The 22263-nt window shown below is 50.6% G+C and overlaps 1 protein-coding gene across 6 annotated transcripts in view; it reads left to right on the top strand.

Annotated features, from left to right (window-relative positions):
* HSF2BP (heat shock transcription factor 2 binding protein) overlaps positions 1–22263 on the top strand; it is an 83767-nt gene that overhangs the window by 1816 nt on the left and 59688 nt on the right. For all 6 annotated transcript variants that reach the window (XR_014825249.1, XM_084992263.1, XM_084992264.1 and 3 more), the window contains exons 3-4: positions 563–713; positions 14785–14888. Coding sequence is in view for 5 of the 6 variants with exons in the window: in XM_084992263.1 (XP_084848389.1) it covers positions 563–713; positions 14785–14888 (255 nt within the window). In the remaining variant the exon portion in view is untranslated. The remainder of the gene's footprint in view (positions 1–562; positions 714–14784; positions 14889–22263) is intronic.

Raw genomic sequence — 22263 nt, 5'->3', positions numbered from 1 at the left:
GTGGTCAGCCCGGGGCTTGGCGCCCAGGGGGAAGGGCCTTTCCTCCTGGGAAGCTTGGTGCTGGCGCCTAGGAGAGCGCTGCCGGCGTGTTCCTTGGCCTTCGGGAATGGGGCCTCGCTCGCCCTGACAAAGTGGCTCGGAGGTCCCGTCGTGGCGCAGCGGAAACCAAGCCGGCTCATCACCGCGAGGTTGCGGTCGGTCCCTGGCCGCGCTCAGTGGGTTAAGGAGCCGGCGTTGTAGGCCGCAGACGCAGCTCGGGTCCTGCGTGGCTGCGGTGTAGACCGGCAGCTGCAGCTCTGACTGGACCCTCGCCTGGGAACCTCCCTGTGCCGCGGGTGTGGCCCTAAAAAGACACACAAAAATCGGCTGGCGATTCGAGGCCGATTCGAGGCCGGGGCTTAAACTCGGGAGGCGGAATTGCGGGGCCGAGGGCTCCTCCGGGGAAGCTGCGCTTTCCCAGCAGCCGGGAGCCCGAGGCTTTCCGGAAGGACGCGGCCGCTGCCCGGCTGGCTGGGCGTCGGAGGAGCAGCGCGCTGGTGCCAACATGCGCTTGCTCTTTCAGCTCGTGGGGGCGAAGGAAGAGTTTGTCAGGGTGAGGAAGAAGGACCTGGAGCGCCTGACCACCGAGGTGATGCAGATTCGGGACTTCCTGCCCCGGATACTCAACGGGGACGTGCTGGAGAGCTTCCAGAAGCTGAAGATGCTGGAAAAAAGTGAGTCTTCTCCACCTCGAGCCGTCGGTGCCGGGCGGCCGTCTGTCTCCGCAGGTTCGCCTCCTGCGGGTCGCGGCCGCGGTGAGTGAGCCGGGAGCTGCCCTTAGCGTTTTCCCGATGACGCTGGGGAGACAGACACGGACAGAGAAGCCGGCTCGCCTGTGCGCTTGTGCCGAGGAAGGGGCGCCAGCTCTCAGGGCATCTGGCAGCAGCTCTTCTTTCTCCCCTTCCTCGTTGGGCAGGAGGTTTTCGTACTTTTACGACTGAAAAGTTCCAGAAATTAACTCCTTTCTGACGCGATTAGGGATCTTGCTGTGTGGCAGCCCTGCGAGGAGGCAGCCGTGTCTGTGGAAACACTCGTGTCTGGGTTGAGGGCGGGTCCGTTTCTAGCGCTGATTTAAATTTCAAGGACGTGTCCATTCGTCCTGAGGTTTGCACTTAGATGGACACCAGTTGTCAGTCTAGGGCCCTCTGAGTTCTTGAAGTTATTTGGACGTGGATTCCGCCCTTTGCCCTGTCGGGGCTGAGTTCCAGCCGAGTCAGCCCTCGGCAGTCAAGGCTAAGTCAGCGCAGGGCGGTGTTTGCCCTCACGGCCTAGCCGCTGGGGGACGGTGTCTCGGGCCCAGGTCGCATCTTTAGCGCTTGTCCAGACAAGAAGGCGTCTGGACGCCACGTGCGCGTCGTGTCCGGTCAGGTGGGGAGTCCCGTCCCATCAGGGAGGAGGGTGCTCAGGGCCACCACGGCCCCCACCTGCTTAGTGATTCTCTCGCTGGCGTCCTCAGGTGCACGCGCCGCTGCCCGGGGCTGTGCTCTGCGAGACGGGCTCCTGCGGATTCTGTGCCTCTTGCTTCCTCTCTGGCTGCCAGTGGGGCTGCCCCATGGAAGGTATCAGTGGGTGGAAAGGGTCGGGGGTTTCCTCCCGTTCCCTCTGCAGCTGCAAACATCCCCCCCAGCCCCGAGGGGGGTTGCCTCCCCAGTCCCAGCTCTCACTGGGCTCCAGGAACACTGTTCCCCTCGTCTGTCAGCTCCAGGGCAGCTGCTAGAACGTGGGTGCCTTCCCTCCGCTCGTTGGGTCTCGTTGGGTGTCTCAGCCCTGCGCTCTCCCCCGTGGGCAGTCTCTCCCGTAAAGTCCACACCTGGGGTGCTCGTTCCCCTTGGGACCCTGCCGAATGTGCTCTGGTCCTGGTTCCCATGGCTCCGGGTCGCCGGCATTTTCATTTTCTCAGCTCTGATCTCAGGCCCATTCAGCAACCTTCTGAGAGCAGTTAGCTATCCTGTGTACGTTTTTATTTTTGTTTGGTCACACCCATGGCATGTAGAAGTTTCTGGGCCAGGGATGGAGCCCGAGTCACAGCAGCAACCCAAGCCACTGTGGTGCCCATGCTGGGTCCTTACCCTGCTGTGCCACAAGGGCACTTCTGCAGTTATCTTTGGGAAGGGAAAGTGCCGACCAGCAGTGGAGTGTGGCATCCCGCTGGGTAGTCATGTTTTTAATGCAAAGTGATAAAAACGTTTTGGAAAATACATCAGTGTGTCATGAGTTGGTTAGCACAAGTCAGTTTTTGGAGATTAGTCTTCTGCCAGAATCAAACTGAAACAGGGCCCACGAGGAGTTCCCATCGTGGCACAGCGGAAACGAGTCCGACTAGGAACCGTGAGGTGGGTTCGATCTCTGGCCTGTGCAGTGGGTTAAGGATCCTGCGTTGCTGTGGCTGTGGCGTAGGCCGGCGACAACAGCTCCGATTAGACCCCTAGCCTGGGAACTTCCATGTGTCTTGGGTGCGGCCCTAAAAGGATGAAAGACAAAAAATAAAAATAAAAAAATAAAATTAAAAAAGAAAAAGAAACAGGGCCTTGGAGCTAATCCATGGTGACTTGACCCAGGTTAGGCTTCGGCTGGCTTGCCTCCCATTCCTTGGCCTCCCCAGCCGTGTCTTCGCCTCGCTTCCCATTGGTCTCTCAGGACGTTTCTTCTCAGACTGCTTTGCCGATTCACTCTTTGCGGCAGCCTTTCCGCTGGTGGAGGGGAAAGAGGCCCCGGCCCCTTTCTTACTCACGGCGTCTCTGAGTGGTCCGTGCACGTACGCAGCTTCTTTCTCCATCTCTGTGCTGCTGGCTCCTGGTTTTATCTCTAGCCTAATCTCTTCTCCAGGCTCAGGGCCCTGCGTCTAACTCCTCCTTGACATTTTTTTTTTCTTGTCTGCTTCACAGTCATTCCAAATTCTAAATGTTTTTCTTAGCCTGATCAGCCTTCACCCATCAGGAACGACCTGGGTCTGATGAGGTCGGGTTACTGGCTCGTTGCAGTGGGAACACCACACACCGGAGTGACTGGGCAGCTTGCCAGCAAGGGACAGGACAGATTTGCTCTGGATCTGGGGCAGGGCAGAGTTTAGGTGAAGTGCAGATGAAGTTGTGGTTTTTTGTTTTTGCTTTTTTTTCTTTTTAGGGCTGCCCGTGGGGCATATGGAACTTCCCAGGCTGGGGGTCGAATAGAAGCCGTAGCTGCCAGCCTGCACCATAGCCCCGGCAACACTGGATCCGGAATCCGAGCTACATGTGACCTGTGCCACAGCCCACGGCAGTGCCGAAGACCTAACCCACTGAGCGAGACCAGGGATCGAACCCACATCCTCCGGGATGCTAGTCGGGTTCTTAACCCCTGAGCCACAACGGGAACTCCTCAGAGTGTGTTTTGAGGGCCTCTAAGCCCAACGTGTGAACGGGGTCAGCATTGGGTCTCACTGCTGTGGAGTTCTGTTGCTATGAAAACCACAACATTCGGATACACGGTGGAAGGCCGTGTCTGGAAATCCTTCACTGGAAGCTGTGCCCCTGGCTGGATGTCGCCGCGACGTCGGTCCTGCAGGCGAGAGTGCGTATCTCCTCCTCCTCCCTGCTGTGATTCCGAGCACAGTTTGTTGTAGTCTAGGACTTTGCAGACGAGGCCTTCCCTGTACAAGCAGTCAGCAGCCACTGGAGGAAGGGGCATGAGACACTTTACTCTTGCAGTGTGTTCTTGACAGAAACATTGCTTCCTGTTTGCGTGACAGCCAGCTTTATGTGTCTCTTGTCCCAGCCCAGCAAATCACAGGCCAGACCTTCACTTTCTCAGAGCAGGCCCATTTTCTGCCTCACATCTGACTCCTGCTAGCCCTCCCCACCCCACCCCACCCGACACCGGGCTTGCCAGCCTCCCCGGGGCCCTACCAGCCAGCCCGAGACCGAGGGTCCTCCTTGTTGCCTGCCTCACCTCTCACCGTTTGCTCCCCTTCCACCCCCAGTACGTCTTCCAGTAAGTCCTGTACCTTTCCTCCCGTGGATGCAGCCGGAATTCAGCCCGCCTCCATCGCCTGGTTACATCCTTCCCTGCTTGCGTCAGTTTCAGTGCCTTCTCCTTGCTCTTCAGATAAAGACGAACAAACAAGGAAAGCCCCCGTTCAAATCTGCTTTCACCCAGAACCTTCAAGCTGTACTAAGGCCTGAAAGGCTTTGTTTTATTGGACTGGGGCTCGGGCCCAGACTCCCTCCCTACTTGGCTGCCCAGACTAGTTCTGTGTTCCTGGCAGAGGCTGTCATAGCACCTGTGCTTTTTCCTTCAGCCGGAGTGGTTTTAGTCCCGTCTTGGAGGATGTGTTGGTGGGAGGGCAGGGACTGCTGCTAGATTGTCCATGCCTGGCTGAGTATTTTGTTCTGAGGCACCACCCACACTCCTGTTCAAAAATTTGTTTTAAACTGAGAGAATTTTTTTTTTTTTTTTTTTTTTTTTTGCCATACCTGCAGTATGTGGAACGTTCTGGGCCAGGGATTGAATCTGAGCCACAGCAGTGACAACGCTGAACCCTTGGCTACCAGGGAACTCCAAGAATCCTGTGTTTTTTGTTTTTTTCTTTGGCTTTTTAGGGCCATATCTGGGGCTTATGGAGGTTCCCAGGCTAGGGGTCTAATTGGAGCTACAGCTTCTGGCCTACACCACAGCCACAGCAATGCCAGATCCAAGCTGCATCTTCGACCTACACGACGGCTCACCACAGCACCGGATCCTTAACCCACTGAGCGAGGCCATGGATTAAACCCGCAACCTCATGGTCACTAGTCAGATTCGAGACGGGAACTCCCAAGAGTCCTGTTTTTTTTAAAGGAGATGTTTATGTAGTGTGTACGGTTGTCGGATGTGTAAAGTAAGTGAAAGTTAACGTTCTGCATAGTTTAGAACCACAGAGATAAGGAGTTGCAAATGATAACGTTTTTTAAACAGCTCACCTTGCAACATCAGGGTGGTTTTTTTTTCTTTGTCTCTTTAGGGCCACACCTGCGGCACATGGAGGTTCCCAGGCTAGGGGTCCAATCAGAGCTGCAGCCGCCAGCCCACACCACAGCCACAGCAATGCCGGATCCTTGACCCAACGAGTGAGGCCAGGGATCAAACCTGTGTCCTCATGGATACGAGTTAGATCCGTTCAGCACTGAGCCATGGCAGGGACTCCAGGATAGTTTTCTATTTAACTGATTTTGAAGCTTGAAATCAGAGGAGTCAGATGTTTTTGTTTCGTGATTAAATCACAAAGTTAATCACAAATTTATTTAAATTATTAAATTTCTTGCCTTAGTTTAAGGCAGGTGTTCATTTTGGAGAGGTGCCGAAAAAGCAACTCGTTTTAACTACTCTTTGTCTTATAGAAATCACTTTCCAAATGCATTATGTTGCATTTGAGATGTTAAGTGACATAATTTGAAAACAACTTGACGCCTTAGTGGCAGTCTGTCAGGTATTTCTTTAGAGTCTCCGAGGAGTTGGAATTACTTTATTTCTGCAACATTAGCTTTAACCTTTTAACATTTGTTCAAATATATGTGTATTAAAAAGAAACGTATTAAAAATTTTTTGGCTATGCTTGTGGCATTTGGAAGCTCTCAGGCCAGGGTTTGAACCCATGCCACAAGGGAGAATCCTCAACCGCTAGGCCACCAGGGAACTCCTTTTTAAAAGCCATTTAAGTGTTAATACTGTGAACCAGCCTTGTCTTGTTCATTGAGTATCAGCAGAGAATACAAAGTAGTGTACCCATGATGGAATGGAGACATACTTGACTAATTTTTAGCAGTGGAAGGAAGTTATTTTGTGCATTTTTTTTTTTTTTTTCTGGCCACCCCATGGCATTTGGAGTTCCCAGGGTAGGGATCAGGCGCCACAGATGTGGCAGCACTGGATCCTTAACTCACTGTGCTGGGCTGTGGATGGATCCTGCATCCCAGGGCTGCAGACACACGGCTGATCCTGGCGCGCCACCGTGGGAACACGTGTGTAACTAATGTCTACAGCAGCACCTCGCCTCCGTGAGCACGGGCCAGTAGAACGTTCTGGGATGGTGGAGGTGTTGTATAATCCACGCTGTCCTCTAGCCATGTGTCACCCACTGGCCCAGCACCATTTACAGAAAAGGGGATTGTCCCTCCTGGGCCACAGTGTCTTTCTGTTACAGTGGTCATTTCGGTGTGGGTGTTGTTCTCAATTCTTTAATAGTGTCATTATTTATTTTAAAATTATTTTTTGAGGTGTTCCCGTCGTGGCGAAGTGGTTAACGAATCCGACGAGGAACCATGAGGTTGCGGGTTCGATCCCTGGCCTTGCTCAGTGGGTGAATGATCCGGCGTTGCCGTGAGCTGTGGTGTAGGTTGCAGACGCGGCTCGGATCCCGCGTTGCTGTGGCTGTGGCATAGGCCGGTGGCTACAGCTCCGATTCGACCCCTAGCCTGGGAACCTCCATATGCCACGGGAACGGCCCTAGAAAAGGCAAAAAGACCCCCCCCCAAATTTTTTGATATTAGTATTTATTAATTTCTGTATTGATTTTCTTCTTGGTTGGTTTTATTCTAGCTCCCGATGAAACTTTTGTTGCCTGTTTTCTGGAACGTGCTGATCGCAGTTCTTTTAAAGTCTGAGTCTGGATCCCTAGATCCGTTGATGTGGTTGTACTGTCTCTTCTTCCTCGCGGAGGTCCTGGTAATTTTCCGTTGATGAGTGGATGTTAAAGTGACACCTGAAGAAGCCCTGGATGCTGGTGTTTTGCCCTGGTTTCTCTCCGTCTGTTAGAGTCAGGGTGGATCGCCCTAGTCCAGCCACGGACTGAGCCGGTTCATGGCTGGTTTCGGCCCTCGTTCGAGCTGGCCTGTTTCCAGTTCGTTCTCCCTCGTGGGGTTTCAGTCCTTCGGGGGGCGGGGGGGGCGGCCTGGGGACCAAGCAGAGCTTGGTTGTTGGCCAGAGCCCCTCTGTCGCGGCTGGCCCTGACCTTCAGTCCCGCCCCTCCAGCACGGTGGGACCGAGGGTGGCTCTGCTTGGCCTCCCGGCCTCGCGCCGCTCGCCGCCTGTCTGCCTGCACGGCCTCTCTGAGCTTCCACCTTGCCGCGGGCCTGCCGGGAGAGGTGCCGTGGCATCGGCTCCGTTTTTGGTGCGTCTGTCTTCTCCAGGACCGTGGGCTGCCCTGGTCCCGGTGGCCTCCTGGTGCTCGATTCCCCAGCGTGGTGAGATGCCTGCCTTGCCGTCTCTGCCTGTGCGGCTTTGGAATGTGCACATGCCTTGGGCGAGGCGGCGGGGAGTCGGGCTCGCTGGGTGCAGAGCAGCCCTCTCTGTGGCGCGGTGACGCCCGAGAGCCTGGAGACACCTTCTTCATGGCTTGTCTCGGGTCTGCTCTTCTCGTTCTTCTTGGGGGGAAGGCTGATGGCTGCATCGCCTGCTGGCTGGAAACGGAAGTTCTTCATGGCCACTGTTAGGGTTTTAAGTACTTGAAGATACACGTGATAGCCCACAGCAAAGACAGGCTGTGGAGATGCTCCAGGCTGAAGGAGGCCTAAAGATAAATGCGATGCCTGACCCCAGACTGGATGCTGTACCCGAAGGAAGGTGCCATAAGGGCTGCCATGCTTTTAGGTCATTTGACGGAATTCTCATGTCTCCGGCGGATTAGATAAAGGTAGTAATGTGTCTGAAGCTGACATATTAACATATTAGATGCCGGGTGTCTGGGACATCTCTATTCTTGGAAAACATTCACTGAAGTATTTAGAAGAAAAGCCCCGCAGTCTATGTAACTTAGCCCAAACCGGCTAAAAACACACATCGTGTGTGCGCATGTGTGTGGTATGGGTGACGAGCAGATGTGGTGAAATGTTAACAGCAGGTCGGGCTGGGTAAAGGTATGTGGGTATTCTTTGTGTTATTTCTACTTATGCAACATTTTCTAAACATTTAAATTGTTTTCAAATAAAACATTTACAAAACTTACTGTTGGGACTTCCCTGGTGGTCTAGTGGTCAGGGTTCGGCCCTTTCACTCCTGTGGCCCGGGTTTAATCCCTCGTCTGGGAACTGAGATCCCTCGTCAGTCCACTGCACGCCGCAGCCAAAAACCAAACAGCTGAACCCCCCCCCCCCCGCCCCAGCCAGTGAAACACCGTAAAGTGGAAATATGAGTTAAAGGTTTTCAGAACCATAAGCAGCCCTGAGGCACTTGGGTTCTTAGCTGTGGGGTTGAAAAGACCTGTACTACAGGATTTCTAAAGTGGGGTGTTTCAAAGCTAATTTCTCAAGAGTTCAATGTCTTTTTTATTTTTTTGTTTTGTTTTTTTTTTTGGTCTTTTGTCTTTTTAAGGCCGCACCTGTGGCATATGGAGGTTCCCAGGCTAGGGGTTCAATTGGAGCTGTTGCCACCGGCCTCCACCACAGGCACAGCTATGCCAGATCCAAGCCATGTCTGTGGCCTATACCACAGCTCACAACAACGGTGGAACCCACTGAGTGAGGCCAGGGATCGAACCCACAACCTCATGGTTCCTAGTTGGATTCGTTTCCGCTGCTCCACAACGGGAACTCCCAAGAGTTTCATATCATTGAGAAGGGAGGGGGACCTCTGTTTCTGCTCAAAGAGGCATCATTCTGGCCCATAGAAACATGAACCGAGGGCAGTTCCCTTGTGGCGCATACAGTGAGTTGGGACCCGGTGGTGTCACTGTAGCGGCTTGGGGTGCTGCTGTGGTGTGGGGCTTGCACATGCCATGGGTAAGAAGAAAGAAACGTGAACTAGAGGGAGACTCGTTAAAGATGGCTTCATCATTGAAGTTCCCATGCAGCACAGTGGGAGTGAATCTGAGTAGCATCCGTGAGGACACAGGTTCGATCCCTGGCCTTGTTCCATGGGTTAAGGATCCAGTGTTACCATGAGCTGTGGAGTAGGTCGCAGACACGGCTTGGATCCCGTGTTGCTGTGGCTGCGGTGTAGGCTGGAAGCTACAGCTCTGATTTGACCCCTAGCCTGGGAACTTCATATGCTGAGGGTGCGGCCCTAAACAAACGAGATAATATCCAAGTGTATTTCCTGTATTTCCTGGCGGGCAGGAAACAGGAAAGGTAAACAATATGTCTTGATGAGACTGGAATTCCGGCCCCAGTGCAGTGGGATGGGTGCGTCTCTCCAGCGCACAGGCTCCCTCCCCAGCCTAGCCGCTCCTGTCTGGGAACTCCATATGCTGCCAGGTGGCCAAAAAAAAAAAAAAAAAAAAAGATGACAAGATGGGCAGGGCTTGGGGAACCAGCAGAGGGAAGTGAAGGCCCATGACCTGTGGAAGGGTGGGTGCTGGGCAGGACTGTGGCCTCCCCTGGAGGGCGGGGGTCCCTGCTGCTGGACCGGGCAGGGGCGATGCCGTGGGGAAGTGGGTGTTCCAGCCTGGCGCCTGTCCTGTCTCCTGTGGGCATGTCACTGCTCAGATCCAGCAGGAAGCCCTGAGCAAAGGTGCTCGGCTGCGGTGGACGCTGCTGTCAGCCTTTGGGGCAGAGCAGCGGGCGGAGTGGGTCTGAAGTGACGGTCCTGAGTGCGGCGGCTGGGAAGGGAGCGAACAGACTGACGGGGGTCCCGGGGCAAGGCGGGGGCGGGGGTGAGACCTGCGGGACTTGCAGGGGTCACTCCCGCCCCCCCAGTTAGTAGCATGGTGTTTTATGCGCTCCGTGAAAACCGAGCTTCCCTGACTCTTTGGTTTGGAAAATACTTCATCGGAGTTCAGTTGAGGTCAGCAAGCCAGATGGTGGTTTTCTGCAGCAGAATTCGGTTGGTACATCAGGTGTTGGCTGGAGGCGCAGCCCTCGTCGAGCTCTGCTGGGTGGAGTGGGGCTGTGGGAGGGGTGCGATGGGTCCTTTCCGGGGCAGTCCCAGGCAGGCTGAGGGGCTCCAGTGTGGGCATGTGACAAGGCAGCTTCCTGTTGGTCCCACGCTTTCCTCTGCCGAGAGTGCTCCCGTGGCCTTTTTGTTCGAGGAAGAAGCAGACTTTTGGCAGTGCAGGAAGACGTGCTCTCTGCATATTCTGGTTCCAGCTCTCCGCCACGCCACCCGTCTGGGTTTGTTTTAAAAATTTGACAGCTGGAGTTCCCGTCGTGGCGCAGTGGTTAACGAATCCGACTAGGAACCATGAGGTTGCGGGTTCGATCCCTGCCCTTGCTCAGTGGGTTAACGATCCGGCGTTGCCGTGAGCTGTGGTGTAGGTTGCAGACGCGGCTTGGATCCCGCGTTGCTGTGACTCTGGCGTAGGCCGGCGGCTACAGCTCCGATTCAACCCCTAGCCTGGGAACCTCCATATGCCGCGGGAGCGGCCCAAGAAATAGCAACAACAACAACAACAAAAAGACAAAAAGGACAATAAAAATTTGACAGCTAATTAAAGTGTCGTTTGGCTGGAAGTGCATTTAAACCCCGAGGTTTTTTGTTTTTTTAAATGAATCTGGAATGTTCTCATCTTTTCACTGTTTGAATTTATGTTTTTGGACAGGCCGATGAAGTTAGGATGGGGTCTTTAGGGCCGCCCCAGCCCAGGATGACTGGGATCCTTTCTGCAAGGAGGCTTTTGGGTGCAGAGCAGGTGCGCGGGGGGAAGGCCGTGCGGAGAGGCGGGCCGGGGCCAGAGGCAGCGTCGGGTCCAGATCACCCACCCGCCAGAAGGTGGACGGGGCGGGAGGACTCTTCCCCCACAGGTTTCAGAGGGAACACAGCCCTGCCGACACCTCGATATCGAACTGTAGCCTCCAGATGGGTGAGAGAGGACACTTCTGTTCTAAGCCACCTGGTTTGTGGTACCTTGTCAGGGCCAATCTAGGAAACTAGTACCCCCTCCGGATCTCAGCTCAGAGTAAAGACGGACTCCATCAGGAGCTGATTCCAAATTCTTTTCAAAACTTGTTGGTAATAAGTTAAAAGTGGATGCCTGTTAAAAAAGTGCTTGTTTTGGGTTTGAGACTCTTTATGAGCTTTTTTGTTTTTTAAAAATTTATAAAATTAATTTTTTATTTTAATTAAAAAAAAATTTTTTTTTTTTTTTTGGTCTTTTTGCCTTTTCTAGGGCCACTTCCTATGGCATATGGAGGTTCCCAGGCTAGGGGTCCAATTGGAGCTGTAGCCACCGGCCTACACCACAGCCACAGCAACTCGGGATCCGAGCCGCCTCTGCAACCTACACCACAGCTCACGGCAACGCCAGATCCTTAACCCACGGAGCAAGGCCAGGGATCAAACCCGCAACCTCATGGTTCCTAGTCGGATTGGTTAACCACTGCACCACAACGGGAACTCCTATTTTAATTTTTTATATTTTACTCGAGTACAGTTGACTTACAGTGTGTTATTGAGCTATTTTGATGAAAACATTTTCATGTTAACATGAAATATCTGATAATTTATTGTGTTATAGTAATAATGTATTATAAACGTGCCAGATAATGAAGCTTAGGAGAAATTCTTTTTTTTTTCTTTTCTTTTTTTTTTAGGGCTGCACCCATGACATATGGAAGTTCCCCGGCTAGTGGTTGAGTTGGAGCTACAGCGGCCGGCCTACACCACAGCCACAGCAACACAGGATCCAAGCCATGTCTGTGAGCTACACCCTCGCTCACGGCAATGCTGGATCCTTAACCCACTGAGTGAGGCCAGGGATTGAACCTGCGTCCTCATGCATCCTAGTTGGGTTCGTTACTGCTGAGCCACGCTGGGAACTCCAAATGTAGGAGAAATTGATCCCCTTTTTATAGTTGAAATTTCTTGGGCTGGGTTAGCTCCACTTTTCACTTATGGCTCCTCGTGTCCTGCCTGTGTATGGTTCTCTGTACCCTTCCTGTGAGGAAACTGATGGTCATGCTCATGTTTTAAAAACTATCAAAAAAGGGTCGTAGGGCGTTGCCCTCGTGTTTGGTGGGTTGGGGGCCTGGTATTGTGGCTCACAGTCACCCTATCTGTCTTGGGCGTGGGTTTCGGAAGGTGTCCGGGTGTTGGAACGGCCTGTGGTTTAGACTGCTCCCATGACCCGTGTGCTGTCTGGGCCGCCCTTTTATTCAGTTAACAGTGAACAGACTGCTCCTTCGTTTCGAATGCTGAGCTTCGCAGCTGAAACGCAGTCTGGGCTGGGTGGCAGCCCCTTCTCTGTTGTGATACTGAGGCTGGGTCAGACAACATCTTCACCATTGGTAATGGGTCGCTCACTGTCTGTGTTATTTCTGCTCCCGATGTTTAAAAAAAATTGCGGAAGCAGTGTGTTGTCATTGTGGAGGAATGAGACGTCATCAGAATAGACGTGTTTTTTCCTCCAAGGATTAGCAGAAGGAATACGTCAAGAAGAGACATTTATTTGCCTGACAAAATTGATACAGTGCCTCCCAGGTGCCCTGTACTGTGGTGGGCAGTGGGGATGCATTGGAGCACCTGTTTGAGCGGGTTTGCTGGGGGCCTCGTGGGGACGACACGGGAGGGAGTTTGGTCTGGAGGCGGCGGCCGTGCTCCCGTCTGGCCACAAGGCGGGGGCCTCGCGCAGCAAAAGGCGCCCGCCTCCGCCTCCGGGACAGGCCACCTGACGCTGCCTTAAAATTCCCTGGGCGCAGCGGGAAGGTTTAAACCTGTCCCTTTGTTATGTTCCTGTGAGGTCCTAGGCGGCTCTTTGGCAGGAGAGGTTATGAAATTACGTAACGAAAAAGTCTTTGGTCGTAACTAATTCCTACATATTTTTACACGTAAGGCTTGTAGAAATGTAATTTCCTGTTTTTTTTTTTTTTTTGTCTTTTTGCTATTTCTTTGGGCCGCTCTCACGGCATATGGAGGTTCCCAGGCTAGGGGTCGAATCGGAGCTGTAGCCACTGGCCTATGCCAGAGCCACAGCAACGCGGGATCCGAGCCGCGTCTGCAACCTACACCACAGCTCACGGCAACGCCGGATCATTAACCCACTGAGCAAGGGCAGGGACCGAACCCGCAACCTCATGGTTCCTAGTCGGATTCGTTAACCACTGCGCCACGACGGGAACTCCTGTAATTTCCTGTCTTTACCATGTGTGAGTAGTATCCAGTTTAAGAAGAAGAAGAGATTAAAAGTTAACCAAAGAAAAAATTTTATACCACCGAAGATTTTGTCTTAGTTTTTTTTTTTTGTTTCTTTTTGCCTGTGACCATATGCGGTTCATATTTCATTTGTAATTAGATATGTTTTTGTTTCATGTTGTCACCATAGGCAGATCAGTAGTTTTCAAAGCGTAGTAGTTGATGGATAGAGTTGATTTCTTGGGTGGCTAGGAGGAGTGGGACAATATAAAGAATCCCAGTGCCAGTCAGGTTGTGGCATAGGACAACCAAAGGGCAGAAAAGAACACTGGCGTGAGGGGGACGGCCCTGTGCTTCTCCTCCCCAGTTACAGAGAAACCACGGCCTGCGTGAGTTACTGGGCCAGGGATTGGACCTGCACCGGTGCAGTAACCAGAGCCCAAGCAGCGACAATGCGAGAGCTTTGGGTGTCTGAACTGTTCTTGGCATTAATCCCTTGTCCCCCCAGGCTCTTGTTTGGCCTTTCCCAGACCCCTCGGTCACAGAGCCACCTTCTTTCTGCTCTGGGGTCTGCTGGAGGGTGTCTGAGCCTCTTCTCTAGGGTGGAGCCATGCTGCGTTTTCCAGGCATCTCAGGGCAGGCGGCCTTCTGCCGTCCTCTGTTTTTCAGCTCTTGGCATTCCTCGGGCTGGGTTCTCTGGTTTGCCGTTGCTGGTTGTGTGTTGATTTTGTTTTGTTAGTGATGAGAGACTGCGGTTGCCCGGAAGCAGTTCTCCACGTCGGTTCCCAGGCTGGCTATCCCAGCCTCCCCCGGGAACTGGTGCAGGTTCCCAGGCCTGCTGCAGGAGTCCTGAGGCGGAAACTGCGGGCGGGGCCAGCGGGCTGTGCTTGAACCAGCCTTCGGGGGTTCTCTTGTGCCGTTTGAGGGTCACTGTCCCCAGGCATCGCTACTTTAATGAAGTTATTAAACCAGTAGCTCTGAGCACACGCCCCCCTTGGATCGTGGTATGTGCAAGCACTGAAACGGACGATATCTTAGTCCTTGAAATCAAGGTACCTAAAACTAAATTATCTGTTTCTTTGCTTTTTGAACGTCAGTATTTCTGTAGCGTGATGCCTTTTATTTAAAGTTGATAATAATTCTGATTTCAGATTGATTAACGTGGATGTCTCAGGGACTTTTGTTGCCGTTTGAACCTTCATCTGGAAGAATGCGTGGAGAGGAAGCAGCCCAGGGCTCCCGCCTTCCCTGGGGCCTCTGCTTGCTGCTAGCAAGGGCGCTTTCATTGCTCCATTGACTACTCCCCAGCTGTTCCCATTGAGTCCGTCTGCCAGTTGGTGAGACAGGCTTTGTGAATCAGCCCCGGCTGGCACCGTCTCCTCGCTGAGCTGTTCCGCCGTTTGTGGAGCAGATACGCAAGTCTGTGGCATGAGACAGTCGGGCTGCTCAGCTCTGCCTTCTGCTCTTTAAATAACACACTTTCTTAAAACCTTGCGTACAAGTCTGGCAGTAAGATGAGGTCTTAAAAACACGAAACCGAAAACAACAAAAAGCTATTGGCTAAACCCTGACAAAAACTTAAAAAGCAGGACTTTTAGAATATTGGTTACTCGAGGGCTGATTATGTGAATAATCCTGCCCAAGAAATTAGGTTTTCCTCAGAGAAGATGAAGCAAAATGGTGCTTAGGAGAGATGAGTGATTTGAAATAGTATTTCTGTGTCTCTTACAGACCTGGAAAGGAAAGAGCAAGAATTGGAGCAACTGCGCATGGATTGTGAGCACTTCAAAGCCCGCCTGGAGTCTGTGCAAGCGGACAGCGTGCGAGAGAAGAAGGTGCGATGCCCACAGGCAGCGGCGTGCAGGCCAGGGCCAGGCCTGGGTCAGTCGGGTGGTGCTGGCCACGGCCTGGCCCTTAAGCCTCAGGACATTGAGTTTTTAACTGTGTTTATTCTGAATGGGTTGGAAAATAGCTGATCATTTGGGTTTTACAACCATGTAATGCGGAGATTATTTACTTGGTATCTTTTTTCTCCTTGATGGCTGGACCCATGGTATATGGAAGTTCCTGGACCAGGGACTGAATCCAGGCTGTGTCTGCAACCTATGCCGGATCCTTTAACCTGAAACACCGGGCCGGAGATCCAACCTGTGCCTCCTCAGAGACCTAGGCTGCTGTAGTTGTGTTTTTAACTCACTGTGCCACAGCAGGAACTCATATTTGGTGTCTTTTTTTTTTTTTGTCTTTTTGTCTTTCTAGGGCCGCACCCGCGGCATATGGAGGTTCCCAGGCTAGGGGTCTAATTGGAGCTCCAACTGCTGGCCTACACCACAGCCACAGCAGCACCAGATCCTAGCCGCATCTGTGACCTACACCACACCTCACGGCAATGCCGGATCCTTAACCCACTGAGCAAGGCCAGGGATCGAACCTGCAACCTCATGGTTCCTAGTCGGATTCGTTTCCTCTGTGCCACAGTGGGAACTCCTTGGTGTGTTTTAATAATGGCTTACTGTTATTTTTTATGTTTGAAAGACCGTTTTTCACAATATTATTATTATTATTTTTTAGGACTGCACCTGCAGCATATGGAGGTTCCCAGGCTAGGGGTCTAATTGGAGCTACAGCTGCCAGCCTATGCCACAGCCACGGCAATGCAGGATCCTTAACCTACTGAGCGAGGCCAGGGATAGAACCCACAACCTCAAAGTTCCTCGTCGGATTCATTTCCGATGTGCCGTGACACTGTGAACACCGTATGATAAGAATCTTGAAAAAAATCATGTATATGATGATTTACGATAGATAAAGATAGATATATGAAGTAGAAACATTTGTAATTAACAGATCATTTGCTGATATTTTAGAAATAACCAATTTTATTTCATTCTGATATTCGGTTCTTAAAAGTTACACATTTATTTGTATGGAATACATTATTTCCTCTTCTCTTCTATAAAGCTGGAACTATTCTGCCACTTCTGCTGAGATTTGGAGCTTGAGTGTGTTTTTATTTTGGAATAGTAAAATAGGAATAGTACCAGTGACGGCAGCTGGGAGGTGCTGTTTCCCAGGTGGGCAGCAGCTGTCCATGCAGGTGGGTCAGCAGGTGTTGTTAACCTGCAGGCCGTCCGGTGCTGGTCCAAGGTCCCACCCTCTGCCCGTGAGCCCAGCTCTGTTTTGTGCCGCCTTCTCTCTCGAAGGAGCTCTGAATGTCTGTGGCCGTAGTGGAGGTTTTCCAGAACTGGTGGACTTTGTGTAGACTTTAATATCGAGCAGGTAGAACAGATGAGAGGATGAGTTTTAGTCTCAAAATTGAGGTAGGCTGGAGTTCCTTTTGTGGCACAGCAGAAACGAATCCGACTAGTAATGTAATGTAAAAAAGCCAATAAATAAATGAACAAAAAAGGAATAATTCAGTATGCAACCTTCTGATACTGGCTTCTTCATTAGATCCATCCAGGTAGTTGCGTGCATTACCAGTTGGTTGCTTTTTATTGCTGCGGAGTGGTGCACGGTATGGAAACACTGCGGCGTAACAACTACGCTCCCGTTGAAGCACATTCGGTTGTTGCCGTTTTTTCTTGCTATCTTGAATAAAGGCGTTATGAACCTCTGCGTATGGGTTTTTGTGTGAATGTGTGTTTTCATTTCACTGGGATAAATGCCCAAGCGTGCAGTTATTGGGTTGTGTGGTAAGTGATTGGTTTTGTAAGAAATTACCAAATTGTTTCCCGAGTGGCTGTACCAAGTTACATTCTCACCAGCAAAGAATGAGTGAGTCACTTCCTCCCCCTCCTGATTAGCATTTGGTGTTATCGCTGTTTTATTTCAGCTGTTCTGATAGATGTGTCGTGGTTTTAATTTGTTTTCCCTGTTGGCTAATGATGTTGAAACCTGTTCATGTGCTTATTTGCTGTCTATGTATTTTCTCCTGTGAAATAATCTGTTTGTGTCTTTTGCCTATTTTCTTTCTTTTTTTTTTTTTTTTTTAAGGGCTGTACTCACGGTGTATGGAAGTTCCCAGGCAAGGGGTCAAATTGGAGCTGCAGCTTCTGGCCTACGCTACAACCATAGCAATTTGGCATCCAAGCTGCTTCGGCGACCTACGCCACAGCTCGTGGCAACACTGGGTCCTTAACCCCTGAGTGAGGCCAGGGATGGAACCTGCGTCCTCATGGTTACTAATTGGGTTCTTAACTCACTGAGCTGCGAAGGGAACTTGAGTTTGCTTTTTTAAATGTTGATCTTCTATCTTGTGATTTGGCTGCACTCACTTAGGGGTTCTAGGAGCTTTTTGTAAATTCCTTGAGGTTTTTTATCATGCACAGTCGTGTCGTTTGCAAACAGAGAGAGGTCTACAGAACTGTGTTATGTAAGAGCGGTGGGAGCAGACATTCTTGCCTTTTTCTTGATCTTGGGGGTAATCATTCAGTCTCAAGCAATTCAGTATGATTTTTTTTTAAAGAAATAGACTTTGTTTTTATTTATTTATTTATTTATTTTTTAAGAACAAGGCTTTTATTTTATTTTTATTTTTTTGCTATTTCTTGGGCCGCTCCTGCAGCATATGGAGGTTCCCAGGCTAGGGGTCTAATCAGAGCCATAGCCACCGGCCTACGCCAGAGCCACAGCAACGCAGGACCCGAGCCGCGTCTGCAACCTACACCACAGCTCACGGCAACGCCGAATCGTTAACCCACTGAGCAAGGCCAGGGATCGAACCCACAACCTCATGGTTCCTAGTCGGATTCGTCAACCACTGCGCCACGACGGGAACTCCTAGACTTTGTTTTTAAAAGAAGCTTTAGGTTTATAGCAAAATTGAGTGAAAAGTACAAAAATTTCTCACATACTCTCTTATTTGTGGATACTCTTTTTAAAAAAATCAATTTCTGGAGTTCCCGTCGTGGTGCGCAGTGGTTAACGAATCTGACTAGGAACCATGACATTGCAGGTTCAATCCCTGCCCTTGCTCAGTGGGTTGGGGATCTGGTGTTGCCCTGAGCTGTGGTGTAGGTCACAGACGTGGCTCAGATCCCGAGTTGCTGTGGCTGTGGTGTAGGCCGGTGGCTGCAGCTCCGATTGGACCCCAGACTGGGAAGCTCCATATGCCTTGGGAGCTGCTCAAGAAAAGGCAAAAAGACAAAAGACAAAAAAAAAAAAAAAAAAAAAAAAAATTCAATTTCTCTTTTATTCCTAGTTTGCTGAGAATTTTTATCATGAGTGAGTGCTGGATTTTTGTTCCATTTTTAGAACATTTCCATCTATTTTATTTTAGTTAGTCCTTGTCCTTTTGCCCTACCCCAAGCAACTGCTCATCTGCTTTCTGTCTGGATATTTTGCCTTTTTTGGATATTTTGTAGAATTGGAATCATACACTAGTAGCCTTTTGTGTCTGGTGTAATGTTTTGGAAGTTCATTCATGTAAGCCTACATCAATTATTTGTTCCTTTTTCATTGCTGTATAATATTCCATTGGACGGCCATATGGACGTGTATGTGTATATATATACCACATTTTCTTTATCCACTCACAAGGTGATGGGAATTTAGCTTATTTCTAGTTTTTGACTTATGAACAATGCTACTATAAACATTTACGTGCAGGTCTTTGCATGTACTTATTTTAAGATTTTTTTCTTGGGGAGATACATAGGAATGAAACTGCTGGGTTGTGTGGTGAGCGTCTGGTTACCTTTCTGAGAAACTGGCAAACGTTTACCAGACCGTGCATTCTACATTCCACCCAGCAGTGTTTGAAGGTCCTACTTGTTTCCATATTTTTTTTTTTAAAGTGATTTTTATTTTTTCCATCATAGCTGGTCTTTTTTCCACATTCTCGTGAGCATTTGTTAGTGTTGGTCTTTTAGGCTATAACCACTTTAGTGGGCGTAGTGGAATCTCGTGAATTTGCATTTTCCTCACGACTGATTTTGTTGAACATCTTTTCTTGTGCTTATTATCCATTTATATGTTTTCTTTGGTTAAATGTTTATTTAAATCTTATTGGAATTCCCAGGAGGCACAGTGGGTTAAGGATCCGGTATTGTTACTGCTGTAGCTTGGGTCACCGCTGTGATGTGGGTTAAGTCCCTGGCCCCAGAACTTCTGCCTGCCGCAAGGTTCAGCCGAAAAGATAAAAAAAAAAAAAATCTTTTACCTATTTTTCTTTGGATAGTTTGTCTTTTTGAGTTGTAAACATTCTTTATATATTCTTCACACACATCCCCCCCCCCCTTTTTTTGTCTTTTTATGGCCGCACCCATGGCATATGGAGGTTCCCAGGCTAGGGGTTGAATTAGAGCTGTAACTGTTGCTCCCCAGCCACAGCAATGTAAAATCTGAGCTGCATCTGTGACCTACACACAGCTCGTGGCAACGCTGGATCCGTAACCCACTGATGAAGGCCAGGGATCGAACCTGCGTCCTCACGGACGCTAGTCACATTTGTTTCTGCTGAGCCATGAGGGGGAACTCCTACACATCCCTTTTTAGATATAGAAATATTATCTTTTAGTACATGGCTTGTCTTTCCACTTTCTTACCGAATCTTTTGAAAATAAAAATTTTAAATTTTGGTAAAGTTAAATTCATAATTTTTAATGGATTATGATTTTGTTTTGATATTTAATAAATATTTGCTTAACCAAGGTCACAGAGCTTTTCTTCTCACAGTTTTTTTTTTTCGTCTTTTTAGGTCCGTACCCACAGCATTTGGAGGTTCCCAGGCTAGGGATCTAATCAGAGGTGTAGCCGCCAGCCTACACCACAGCCACAGCAATGTGGGATCTGAGACACATCTGTGACCTACACCACAGCCTGTGGCAATTTGGATCCTTAACCCACTGAGTGAGGTCAGGGATCGAACCCACAACCTCATGGTTCCTAGTCGGATTTGTTAACCACTGAGCCACGATGGGAACTCCTCACAATTTTATATTTAGGTCTGTGATTCATTTTGAGTTTTTTTCTGCATATGGATGTCCAGTTGTTTATTGTTGAAAAGATTATTTTTTCCATTGAATTGCCTTGGCAGCTTTTTTTTTTCTTTTTTGGCTGCCTTGTGGCATATGGAGTTCCCAGGCCAGGGGTCAGATCTGAGCCATGGTTGTGACCTGCCGTGCAGCTGTGGCAGCGCTGGATTCTTAACCCAAAAACGTCATCCCGGTGCTCAAGAGATGCTGCCAGTCTCACTGCGCCACAGGGGGAACTCCTTGCCTTTTTTTTTTTTTTTTCTTAGGGCCGCACCCGCAGCATATGGAAGTACCCAGGCTGGGTGTTAAATCAGAGATAAAGCCACTGGTCTGCACCACAGCCATAGCAACGCCAGATCTGAGCTGTGTCTGCGACCTATTCTACAGCTCTCAGCAACACCGTATCCTTAACCCACTGAGCAAGGCTAGGGATCCAACCCGCCTCCTCACGGAGACGAGCAGGGTTCATTTCTGCTGAGCCACAGTGGGAGCGCCACTTGGCCGCTTGTGAAAAATCGATTGTCACGAATGTCAGCGTTTCGCTGCGCCACTGTCTCACGGTTTGATTTCTGTAGCGTTAGTCTAAATTCATGGGGTTTGTTTTTTAAATCAGGTGGTATTCATCCTCTGCTCTTTTTTCAAACGTTCTTTTTGTGTTCCCATTTTGCACAAAATACGAATTTTAGAGTCGATCATCACTGTGTGCAGAAGAGCCTGCTGGAGTTTCGGTAGAAGTTGTGTTGAGTCTCTAGGTTGATTTGAGAATTACCGCCTTACCTGTGTGGAACCTTCTACTCCTTAAGCGTGATAGAGCTTTCCGTTTATCTGGATCTTTTCTTTTTCTCCATAATGCTTTATAGTTTTTACTGTACAGGGCTCAAACTAAGTTTGTTAAATTTATCCCTAGGTTTTTTGTTTGCTTTTGCTTTTTAGGGCTGCCCTTGTGGCATATGGGGGTTCCCAGGCTAGGGGTCGAATTGGAGCTACAGCTGCCGGCCTGCACCACAGGCACGGCAATGCAGGATCTGAGCTGCATCTGCGACCTGTGCCACAGCTCATGGCAGCACTGGGTCCTTAACCCACTGAGCGAGGCCAGGGATCGAACCTGCAGCCTTGTGGTTCCTAGTCGGATTCGTTTCCACTGTGCCACAGTAGGAACTCCCGAAGTATTTTCTTATTTTCGATGTTATTGCGAATGGAATTCGTAGCTTTGCGCGCCTCTTGGTTTTACTGTACTCTGTGCAGCAGCCCCGTGTTGGGGCTTGTCTGCTTGCCGCCACCAGATGTGACCGTAGAAGACAGTTCTTGTTGACCTTGTGGAGGAAGCAGCAGAGTCAGACTGTTGGGGATGCAGCCTGCTTCCCTGCGAGCAGAGCCAGCGTCCCGGAGGGAGGGCGGGGTGCGGAGTCTGCGTATGTCACCCTGGCATGAGTGGCTGAAGAGGGAATCTAAGAGCCCAGACTACTGTTGTGATGAAGCCAGGCATTAAAAACTCAGAGTTAATACATTCCAGAAAAGAGCTTTGTTAGCAGGTGTCCCTGGCTCAGGGACCATGGTTCCCCTCAAATAAATTGGACCACATGTATGAGTGTGTGTGAAGCTCTGCGAACCAAATGCATCGCCCCCAGGCAGCTGTGAAGCAGGGCCCTTGGCCAGCAGGGTTGGTCTGTGGGCTGCTGCTCCCTAGTCCCCCTCAGGCGGAAGCCCCTCTGCCTCAACTGTCCTGTACTCACCTCTGTGAGAGGAGAACTGAAACCGTCACCTTGTGGGCTCTTGGGCTGCTGGGTTTTTCTACTTGGGTGCTTTCCATGCTCTGAGGAAGGAAACGTGCTCATGTTTTAAGGGAACAGCGGGTAACGGGATAGTGACCCTGGGGGGGGGGGTCGGGGTGGGCAGGCCCCACATCACCCAGGCCCCACCCGAAGGCGAGCCTTTGGGAGTGCTGGTGGGGCCGGAGGCCGCATGCTGGGGACGGTGTGTTTGTGAAGAACCCTGGCTGAGACTTGCCAGCTCTGTTCCTTCGGAAGCCGCCGGTGGGCAGGAGACGTCTTGCCTGGCCTCCGACCTGTGGCTGTAATGGGCTGAGCCTGCCGGGGTCTCCTTCCGTCTCACTCCTGGCCTGCCCCCGCTCCCGCCTGTCCCGCCTGGTCTGGGCTGCCTCGTGTGGCGTTTCTAAAAGTGGAGGGAGCTCCCTGGTGGTGGCAGGCGCCGTTATCAGAGACCTTGCCGTGCG

The sequence above is a fragment of the Sus scrofa genome, chromosome 13, assembly GCF_054392235.1.
Source record: "Sus scrofa isolate SSC_HxYL_T2T_F1_AM1 chromosome 13, Sscrofa_HxYL_maternal_Yorkshire_Landrace_v2.0, whole genome shotgun sequence".
NCBI lineage: Eukaryota > Metazoa > Chordata > Mammalia > Artiodactyla > Suidae > Sus > Sus scrofa.
Note: the sequence above shows the minus strand (reverse complement) of the source record. Positions and strands in the feature narration are given on the sequence as shown.